At 41.5% G+C, this 11,472-nt stretch overlaps 1 protein-coding gene across 1 annotated transcript; it reads right to left on the bottom strand.

The window, feature by feature from the left end:
• Positions 1-8,575: 8,575 nt before the first annotated feature.
• Positions 8,576-10,551, bottom strand: LOC123734138 (uncharacterized). The gene is made up of 5 exons (XM_045712880.1): positions 10,510-10,551; positions 9,779-10,165; positions 9,350-9,499; positions 9,058-9,134; positions 8,576-8,802 (listed from the first exon to the last, which is right to left on the bottom strand). The coding sequence occupies exons 1-5, from the start codon at positions 10,544-10,546 to the stop codon at positions 8,677-8,679; spliced, it is 777 nt and encodes a 258-aa protein (XP_045568836.1). The 5' UTR covers positions 10,547-10,551; the 3' UTR covers positions 8,576-8,676.
• Positions 10,552-11,472: the final 921 nt, after the last annotated feature.

The raw sequence follows: 11,472 nt of genomic DNA, 5'->3' as shown, positions 1-11,472 counted from the left end.
GGTTAAATAAATGTTCCTCCATCAATTTTAGTCACATAAAGACATTTATACACTTTCTAGACTTTTTCCAAATGAAACCAATCGATAAAACAGAAACATGTAAAAAGAAAGGAGTTTGTTCTCACCAAAGGAAATCCTAGTGGTGATGTTTCCATAGCGATAGACCTCCAGGTAATATACAGCCCCGTCGGATCTCTTCTGCTCTTCTGTCCCCATGGTGGCGCAGTAGTACAGTCCCAGGTCAGACTCAGTGATGTTCTCAATCAGCAAGTCATTGAATCTCAGAGACCGCCTCCATAGGAAAGTGAAGCGTGGGACAGGGATCATTAGCGACTTGAAGACAGAAACCTCACACGTTTCACTCCCACGAGAACAGTTTCTGATCCAGACTGTTTCTATGTTGTGTCTGATGTCACAGTGAAGAACAACGTTGTCTCCTGGTCTGACTCTCAGCTCCACCTCTGTTCCAGAGATCCCATCCTGACTGGAGGAAACAGCACCTACAGGTAGCAGAGGAACAGTGTTAGGATGAACTGACTGGAGGAAACAGCACCTACAGGTAGCAGAGGAACAGTGTTAGGATGAACTGACTGGAGGAAACAGCACCTACAGGTAGCAGAGGAACAGTGTTAGGATGAACTGACTGGAGGAAACTGCACCTACAGGTAGCAGAGGAACAGTGTTAGGATGAACTGACTGGAGGAAACAGCACCTACAGGTAGCAGAGGAACAGTGTTAGGATGAACTGACTGGAGGAAACAGCACCTACAGGTAACAGAGGAACAGTGTTAGGATGAACTGACTGGAGGAAACAGCACCTACAGGTAGCAGAGGAACAGTGTTATGATGAACGCTATGAAACTACAACAATGTTAAAGACTAAAAAACAAGTCCATTTACAATACACATGCTCTGCTATGCAGATCATTGGCCTACAATACACAGAAGAGACCTCAGATTGGACTCTGTCAAAAATAACTTAAAATAACACATCTAATTTTTACAGTGAAAGAATGGAGAACCATATGTTTTCATCTCAAATTGATCAATATAGACCAATAATGTAAAAGTTTACTCACTTAACAGTGTGATCAGAGCGATAAACAGCCTACCCATCCTAGGGTCTGGTGGAGACTGTCTGAGAGTAGCATAGCAGAGGGGTATTTCCACTCCAGCGTAGGAGCATAGAGTTAGAAAGAGGGCCCTGCCCTAGCTTCTGCCATCATGGCCTCCGTGGACTTCTTCAACAGGCTTTGTGTCAACAAGTGCCCTCTACCCATCTCTATGTGTAGGAGGCCATCATCATTTAACACTTTTGTTGAACCTCTTGATGCTCGTTTAGTCACCCATGTAGGAAGCTCACACCACACCTGGGTTCAGATACTAGTTGAAATCTTTCAAATACCTTGAGCGTTTGCTCTGGCCTGCCTGGAGTTACAGATGGTTGCGGTTTGAGACCGTTCTATTGGTCCGTTTAGCCAGGCAAGCTCAATCAAGCACCAATTTAAGTACTTGAAATGATTTCAAATAGTATTTGAACCCATGTCTGTTCAGACCACATACAGTATAGGTGGCGATTGGTGCTGGATGATGTCTCACTCAAGACAACGAGTTTAAGTTGCTATCTGGTTGTCTGACCCTTCATACATTCCCTTTAATACTACTTCTACTGAGGACATTGAATGGTATTGATGTACTGTCTCATCTTATCACTTGCTAAGACCAAACAGGTCATAAAGCCAGTGGAAACAGTTGTGGTTTTCTGCAAGCCTCCTACGCCTCCAGCCTCCAGCCCACACTGAGCAGCAGCAGAGCTGAATCAACCACAGACTCACCTAAGCATGCACTTTGCACACACACACGCAGGCAGGCAGGCAGGCAGGCAGGCAGGCATACACACACACACACACACACACAAAGGGTGTGTTGCAGAGGCTAAGAGGGTGTGGTTTAGATGTTGAGGGTGTGGTTTAGATGTTGAGGCTGTGGTTTAGAGGGTAAGAGGGTGTGTTTTAGAGGGTAACAGAGATGACGAGGAGAACCACAACAGTTTCTACCTGTTTGAAGATGTTTGTCAGCAGCTCAGTAAAGATTCCAACAACATTCTCCATAGAGTTGAACAGTCAAATCAAGTTATACCACAGAACAATACAATCTTTGTAAAATCAAGAATTTTGTTTTAAAAGATAGCTATTACAAAGCAAAATGCAGTGGTGGAAAAAGTACCTAATTGTCATTCTTGAGTAAAAGTAAAGATACATTGATAGAAAATGACTCCAGGAGAAGTGAAAGACACAGAGTAAAATTCTACTTGAGTAAAAGTAAAAAAGTATTAGGTTTTAAAAGTATCAAAAGTAAAAGTATAAATATTTTAAAATTGCTTATATTAAGCAAACCAGAAGGCACAATTTTCATTGGGGGGGAGATAACCAGGGTGACACTGCAACACTCAGGAATAATTTACAAAAAAAGTATTTGGGTTTAGTGAGTCTGTACTTAAATACTTTACAACACTGGCAAAATGTCACCAATGTAAATCCCATATTAACCACAGATTTCTTTAAAAACACAGTATTGTCAAACAAATGGTTGTACATGTTTATATGTCTTAAAAAAGCTTAATAAAAAAAAGTGGATATTGGAAATTCATTGATGCATACTTTTATAAAAGCTGACGTCAGTGGATGTGTAGAAAAGCAGTTGACTGGTCTCTCAGGGGACACAACAACTACAGTGGTGTCATGGAGAATGACTTGTCTCTGGTCTCTCAGGGGACATAACAACTACAGTGGTGTCATGGAGAATGACTTGTCTCTGGTCTCTCAGGGGACATAACAACTACAGTGGTGTCATGGAGAATGACTGGACTCTGGTCTCTCAGGGGACATAACAACTACAGTGGTGTCATGGAGAATGACTGGTCTCTCAGGGGACATAACAACTACAGTGGTGTCATGGAGAATGACTGGTCTCTCAGGGGACATAACAACTACAGTGGTGTCATGGAGAATGACTGGTCTCTCAGGGGACATAACAACTACAGTGGTGTCATGGAGAATGACTGGTCTCTGGTCTCTCAGGGGACATAACTACAGTGGTGTCATGGAGAATGACTGGACTCTGGTCTCTCAGGGGACATAACAACTACAGTGGTGTCATGGAGAATGACTGGTCTCTCAGGGGACATAACAACTACAGTGGTGTCATGTAGAATGACTGGTCTCTCAGGGGACATAACAACTACAGTGGTGTCATGGAGGATGACTGGTCTCTCAGGGGACATAACAACTACAGTGGTGTCATGGAGGATGACTGGTCTCTCAGGGGACATAACAACTACAGTGGTGTCATGGAGAATGACTGGTCTCTGGTTATTTTCCTTCATCATCTTCCCACAGGATCCTGATTTTAATCAAAACAACAACACAACACAACAGGTAAAACTGGAAGTCCCAGCCAGTGTACTGAGTTAAAACACAAACTGATATGAGTAGCAGACTAGTCCTGACCCACCATGTATTTTTCCAAACCAGAAGGCATCAGGAATGAGGAGCAGAAACAGAGCTTTGGAGGCCCCCACCAGGACCCAGATCAGACCACAGTCAGGAAGGCAGCGGGAATGAGGAGCAGAAACAGAGCTTTGGAGGCCACCACCAGGACCCAGATCAGACCACAGTCAGGAAGGCAGCGGGAATGAGGAGCAGAAACAGAGCTTTGGAGGCCACCACCAGGACCCAGATCAGACCACAGTCAGGAAGGCAGCGGGAATGAGGAGCAGAAACAGAGCTTTGGAGGCCACCACCAGGACCCAGATCAGACCACAGTCAGGAAGGCATCAGGAATGAGGAGCAGAAACAGAGTTCTGGAGATCACCACCAGGACCCAGATCAGCTCAGGTGAAGAGCGTTGGACCAGTAACCGAAGGGTTGCTGGTTAGGATCCCTGAGCCCACTAGGTGGTGGCCTCCAGAGCAAATTGGTTTTCTGTTTTAGATTCAGCTACTGATGTATTTGGTGAATATACCTGTAATAAATATATTTTCTAATCAAAGATTATATTGTTCTGTGGTATAATTAACTTGACTTGTTGTGTAACTCTTTTGAGAATGTGGTTAAAAGCTTTACTGAGCTACTTTCAGTAAACTTTAACCTCTCTAGGGTAGGTGGCACCAAATCGTCCCACCTACGTAACAGCCAGTGTAATCCCGTGGCGCGTTATTCAAAAACCTAAGAAATGCAAAAACTTCAATTTTTCAAACATATGACTATTTTACACCATTTTAAAGACAAGACTCTCGTTAATCTAACCACACTGTCCGATTTCAAAAAGGCTTTACAACGAAAGCAAAACATTAGATTATGTCAGCAGAGTACCCAGCCAGAAATAATCAGACACCCATTTTTCAAGCTAGCATATAATGTCACATAAACCCAAACCACAGCTAAATGCAGCACTAACCTTTGATGATCTTCATCAGATGACAACCCTAGGACATTATGTTATACAATACATGCATGTTTTGTTCAATTAAGTTCATATTTATATCAAAAACCAGCTTTTTACATTAGCATGTGACTAGCATGTGACTAGCATTCCCACCGAACACTGCCGGTGAATTTACTAAATTACTCACGATAAACGTTCACAAAAAGCATAACAATTATTTTAAGAATTATAGATACAGAACTCCTCTATGCACTCGATATGTCCGATTTTAAAATAGCTTTTCGGTGAAAGCACATTTTGCAATATTCTCAGTAGATAGCCTGGCATCACAGGGCTAGCTATTTAGACACCCAGCAAGTTTAGCACTCACCAAAGTCAGATTTACTATAAGAAAAATGTTATTACCTTTGCTGTCTTCGTCAGAATGCACTCCCAGGACTTCTACTTCAATAACAAATGTTGGTTTGGTTCAAAATAATCCATAGTTATATCCAAACAGCGGCGTTTTGTTCGTATGCGTTCAAGACACTATCCGAAAGGGTAAATAAGGGTGACGAGCATGGCGCAATTCGTGACAAAAAAATTCTAAATATTCCATTACCGTACTTCGAAGCATGTCAACCGCTGTTTAAAATCAATTTTTATGCCATTTTTCTCATAAAAAAGCGATAATATTCCGACCGGGAATCTGCGTTTAGGTAAACAGACGAAAGAAAATAAAGCATTCGGTCGACTCGGGCATGCGCCTAAGCCCATAGTACTCTGATCGGCCACTTGCCAAAAGCGATAATGTGTTTCAGCCAGAGGCTGCCTCGATATCGTTCAGCTTTTTCCCGGGCTCTGAGAGCCTATGGGAGCCGTAGGAAGTGTCACGTTAGAGCAAAGATCCTCAGTCTTCAATAAAAACAGCCAAGATGAAAGACAACTTGTCAGACAGGCCACTTCCTGCATGGAATCTTCACAGGTTTTGGCCTGCCATTTGAGTTCTGTTATACTCACAGACACCATTCAAACAGTTTTAGAAACTTTAGGGTGTTTTCTATCCAAAGCCAATAATTATATGCATATTCTAGTTACTGGGCAGGAGTAGTAACCAGATTAAATCGGGTACGTTTTTTATCCGGCCGTGTCAATACTGCCCCCTAGCCCTAACAGGTTAACGATAGGCTAGGTGTTTGTATGAAACCATGGAAACTGTGGTTGTTCTGTTCAGCATCTCTGTCTTCCTCTAAAGCCACACCCTTTCAGCATCCATACCGCACCCATTTTCCTCCAAAACACACCCCTTAGTATCTAAACCACACCCCCTTAATGTTCAAAAGACACCGCTTTGCCCCAAGACACACCCCTAGCCTCTTAGCCACACGCTCAAATAGAAACCTCTGAAAGGTTGCTGGAGCGTTTATCAAACCGAATAGCATGACCTTGTCTTCCTCTCAAGCCACACCCTCTGGGCATCCAAGACACACCCTGTTTATATCTAGCCACACCCTCCACACTCCTTAACACCAACCTCTGAAAGGTTGCAAGACTGATTGGCATGACCTGGAAGTGGAAGAGAACATAGGACAAGCAGTGAAACAATATTTTTTTTAATTAAATATAATGAAATCAATGTTTATTCAGTGTGAAATTAAAACATCAATACACTATAAAAAATAATTCCAACGAAATAACAACATTTATATTTAAAACTATAACAAGAGCTATTTAATCAACAGGTGTCAATCTTGACCCCAATGGGTAAAAAAATGTTCAAATTTCGAACTCAATTCTTTTTTTTATCCTTCGAAATTGTAGAACTTTGTCAAACACCTAGTTAATGACAAACACAATTTACCTGATGATTTCTGTGTTAATATGGAGGAATGAAAAATAATCTCTCTTTTGTGTACTGGTGGTGCAACTACGCTTTTTAGATGTATTTGCTCAATAGTACAATAGTACAATAGTACATATCAATAGTACATATCAGCTCAATAGTACATTTTGTGATAAAAGCACCACATTTGGTACAGAGGTACTGGTGACTGCCAAAATAATGGAAACATTTGAGTAAATTTAGGAATACAAAGTCTACTGAAAGCATTGGCTACTGAATGGTTTGAGGAGCATAAAAACTATTTAAACCATATACGCCCTATTAAAACACTTTGTGTTGGTGTTTCCTTTATTTTGGCAGTTACCTGTCGATGTACCTGAAAAGATATAGAGCCACCCCAGTCAGATGGCCCCGGCGCACATATCACCTATATCGGTGGTCATATTAGGTCGTACCGGTGGGTCAGCCTCTGAGTACTACAGAAACACAACATTTTGAATGAATAACAGACAAATGTTCATAAGTGACTATGGATGAAATTGATCAAAATGCATGTTCAAAACATGAAAAACATACAAAAACGTATATTGTGAAACATCAAATTAGACTAGAAATGTGATTAAAAAAAGGCTTATTTTGGGGGAATTTAAACCATTTACTTGTGTTACAAAAGGTTAATTAAATAAAAAGTGTAGGTGCTTGACGTACAGTGTCCCTTTGCAATAATTACTAATTTGGGGTCCAAAATGACCCCCGCTTTATGCCCCAAAAATCTTGAAACTTTTTAGGGTTAAAAACAACACTTGAAAAATGGAATCCGCATCAGTGGAAACAGCGCCACTGTCCGCACATTTGTTATTGTTTTTTGTTTTGTGGACGAAAGGTAGGAGTTGCGTTGAGCAGCATGAACCAAAAAACTGCAGTACATATTCTGCTGTTCCATCGCACGTACAATGATATTTGAGGGAAAAAACTGTTTGTTGTTTGCAGTAACCTCTTTGTTGCTGTAATATTAGATGTGCTGGTTTCATCATTAAGGATTCCACCTTTAAAAATCCCTGTTATCATTATTAAAAAGTAAAAACCAAAAGGGTACAGACAAATGTAAAAAACACAAAAATAACTTTTTTTTAAGGACTCGTAAAAAACATCAGGCCTCATTTTCATGCATTGAGAGAGAGATTGGAAGTTTAAAATATTCCATAGAAACATAAAGTATTAAAAACTTTGTCCTCACAACTAATGCTGTAATGGTGTATAGGTCTATCTAACTCTGTCCTATCATATGATGATGGTATTGATGGATGGTATAGGTCTCACACTCTGCTGGTATTGATGGATGGTATAGGTCTCACTCTGCTGGTATTGATGGATGGTATAGGTCTCACACTCTGCTGGTATTGATGGATGGTATAGGTCTCACACTCTGCTGGTATTGATGGCTGGTATAGGTCTCACACTCTGCTGGTATTGATGGATGGTATAGGTCTCACACTCTGCTGGTATTGATGGATGGTATAGGTCTCACACTCTGCTGGTATTGATGGATGGTATAGGTCTCACTTTGCTGGTATTGATGGATGGTATAGGTCTCACTTTGCTGGTATTGATGGATGGTATAGGTCTCACTCTGCTGGTATTGATGGATGGTATAGGTCACACTCTGCTGGTATTGTTGGATGGTATAGGTCTCACTTTGCTGGTATTGATGGATGGTATAGGTCTCACACTCTGCTGGTATTGATGGCTGGTATAGGTCTCACTCTGCTGGTATTGATGGATGGTATAGGTCTCACTCTGCTGGTAATGATGGCTGGTATAGGTCTCACTCTGCTTGTATTGATGGATGGTATAGGTCTCACACTCTGCTGGTATTGATGGATGGTATAGGTCTCAAACTCTGCTGGTATTGATGGATGGTATAGGTCTCACTCTGCTGGTATTGATGGATGGTATAGGTCTCACACTCTGCTGGTATTGATGACTGGTATAGGTCTCACTCTGCTGGTATTGATGGATGGTATAGGTCTCACACTCTGCTGGTATTGATGGCTGGTATAGGTCTCACACTCTGCTGGTATTGATGGATGGTATAGGTCTCACTCTGCTGGTATTGATGGATGGTACAGGTCTCACTCTCTGCTGGTATTGATGGATGGTATAGGTCTCACACTCTGCTGGTATTGATGGATGGTATAGGTCTCACACTCTGCTGGTATTGATGGTTGGTATAGGTCTCACTCTCTGCTGGTATTGATGGATGGTATAGGTCTCACACTCTGCTGGTATTGATGGATGGTATAGGTCTCACACTCTGCTGGTATTGATGGTTGGTATAGGTCTCACTCTGCTGGTATTGATGGATGGTATAGGTCTCACTCTGCTGGTATTGATGGATGGTATAGGTCTCACACTCTGCTGGTATTGATGGCTGAGTAGGTACTGAAGTCAGAGTTCGTGGTTCTCTTCTTCTTCTTTGGTCTCCTCTGTCCCTGACGGATATCCAACGAGGCGTAACACAAGTCTCCTTCCTCCTGAGAGACAGAGAGAGAGAGACAGAAAAAGAGGCAGAGAGAGTCAGAAGGAGAGAGAGAGATGTTATTTAAATATTCTGTTAATCTTATTGAAATATAAACATTAAGATCATATAATATGTTTTGTTGCTATCTATCTTCTGTTTTTAATTATTATAAATGCCATTGAAAAAATACTATGTGAATAGGGTAGGGTTTCCAAACACGTGGACTACAAATCAAGATGGCTTCCCAAAATATAACTACAACACCCACTTTGACTGTAGTCTGCTCTCTGCTGTCACTTCCCCTGGTGGTGGTCCTGTTCAGAGGAACCTGAGTCTCAGTTGGAGCTGCAGAGGAAGTGTTATCACCATTAAAACACCAAGTTTGAGGTTAAACTGCAACATATCAGTTAAAAGTTATTAGATGTTTACATATTGTAGTCAAAATAATAAGGTTAAAATCATAGGTAATTATTTAAATAATATGTTAGACTGATTAGTAGTAACCAGACTTAAAACATGAATGAGTGATAAGTGAATCTTGACTGAGAGAGTGAGTTTACCTGTTGTTCTGCAGAAGGAGTAGAAACAGGCGGAGGAGAGGAGAGAGGAGAGGAGAGCAGACACAGGACACAGACTGAACAGCAACATCCAACACAGACCACAGTCTACAGGAGGAGGGGAGGAGGAGGAGGGCTCAGGAGGACTGGTGTCTGGACAAAACATAACTACACTCTTAGAAACAATCAAGGCCGTGTCAATAATCTGTTGTTAATAATGACTCCTGGTTGGTTAAACATGAATTTGAGGGGACATTATATGCACTTGATCAACCACAAATTATTAATTCAAAATAGGATACAGTTTCTTTGACGTTCCTTATAACTCAACCTCCTCTCATTCAAGGAAACCAGACACACCAATACTGATACAATATTAATAATACCAAAGATACAGCCAGAAGATAAAGACAGAATAATAACTGTTCTTACCAAGTGAAATCCTAGTGCTGATGTTTCCATAGTGGTACAACTCTTTCTGTTTAATTCCTCCTTTACCTCCATCATCCACTACCTTGTTCCCCATAGTCCCACAGTAGTAGAGTCCCAGGTCAGATTCAGTGATGTTCTCAATCAGTAGATCATAGGAGTTGTTAGAGGGGTTCCACACCACATTATATCCAGGGAGAGAGATGGAACTTAACAACTTAGTTGAAATAACTAGAGGAGGCTGGTAGTTGTGAGAACAGTTCCTATACCACATAATGTATACTCCAGAAGTTATGTTACAGTCACAGTAGAGAGTGATGTTGTCTCCTGGTCTGACTCTCAGCTCCACCTCTGCTGCAGATATCCCATCCTGACTGGAGGAAACAGCACCTACAGGTAACAGAGGAACAGTGTTAGGATGAACTGACTGGAGGAAACAGCACCTACAGGTAGCAGAGGAACAGTGTTAGGATGAACTGACTGGAGGAAACAGCACCTACAGGTAACAGAGGAACAGTGTTAGGATAAACTGACTGGAGGAAACAGCACCTACAGGTAGCAGAGGAACAGTGTTAGGATGAATCACAGAATGTCATATGAAAATATAAACATCATGTCTTTACCACAGTCACCACAATATCACAATAATAAGATAACAAATCTGGTCAACCATAAAACCACATAAAGAAATCATCTATCATCCAGCTATAAGGCCCAGTAAAAAAGTTCCTCACATAAGAATGCAATCAGAGAAACACACAGCCTGTCCATCTGGTGGTCTGGTGGTCTGATGGTGACTGTCAGAGAGTAGCTGGGTCTTTGAGTAACAAGGTCTTTGCTGCGTATTTCCGTGTTCATGACTCGATGTACTTTACCATGAAAGGACATACGAGCAGCGATTGGTTCGATCGAGTGGAAAGTTTTCAGCTTGTGGTCCTTTTCTCTGAAACCCATGTTGTGACAGGAAGAGGAGGGTCTAGCATCGAGGTAAACAGGTTTCACACCAACGTGACGTCAATGGAAAATATTCAGCTTTGAGGAGTTCACCTTAGATAGCAACACCTTAAGAGACCTATAGACACTCTATGAAGAAAGAAACGCACATTTTGATGACTGAGTTGACCTTTAAACCAGAAAATACACTTATACAGAGGCTTAAAGTAGGCTTATAGGTCTTTATACCTGTAGTCAGGCAGTAGGCCTAATGTTAGACCTAAAGTAGACCTTTATACCTGTAGTCAGGCAGTAGGCCTAATGTTAGACCTAAAGTAGACCTTTATACCTGTAGTCAGGCAGTAGGCCTAATGTTAGACCTAAAGTAGGCCTTTATACCTGTAGTCAGGCAGTAGACCTAATGTTAGACCTAAAGTAGGCCTTTATACCTGTAGTCAGGCAGTAGGCCTAATGTTAGACCTAAAGTAGACCTTTATACCTGTAGTTAGGAAGGATGCCTAATGTTAGACATAAAGTAGGCTTTTATACCTGCAGTCAGGATGTAGGCCTTATGTTAGACCTAAAGTAGGCTTTTATACCTGTAGTCAGGCAGTAGGCCTAATGTTAGACCTAAAGTAGGCCTTTATACCTGTAGCCAGGCAGTAGGCCTAATGTTAGACCTAAAGAAGGCTATAGGTCTTTATCCCTGTCAGTAATTAGACCTAATGTTAGTCCTAAAGTAGGCCTTTATACCTGTAGTCAGG

The sequence above is a fragment of the Salmo salar genome, unplaced genomic scaffold, assembly GCF_905237065.1.
Source record: "Salmo salar unplaced genomic scaffold, Ssal_v3.1, whole genome shotgun sequence".
NCBI lineage: Eukaryota > Metazoa > Chordata > Actinopteri > Salmoniformes > Salmonidae > Salmo > Salmo salar.
Note: the sequence above shows the minus strand (reverse complement) of the source record. Positions and strands in the feature narration are given on the sequence as shown.

Coding starts and splice junctions, on each gene's coding strand:
- LOC123734138 (XM_045712880.1), bottom strand. CDS start 10,546: ATGGACAGGCTGTGTGTTTCTCTGATTGCATTCTTAT. Junction 10,166..10,509: donor TTCTCTGATTGCATTCTTAT/GTGAGGAACTTT, acceptor TGTTACCTGTAG/GTGCTGTTTCCTCCAGTCAG. Junction 9,500..9,778: donor CAGCACTAGGATTTCACTTG/GTAAGAACAGTT, acceptor TGTTTTGTCCAG/ACACCAGTCCTCCTGAGCCC.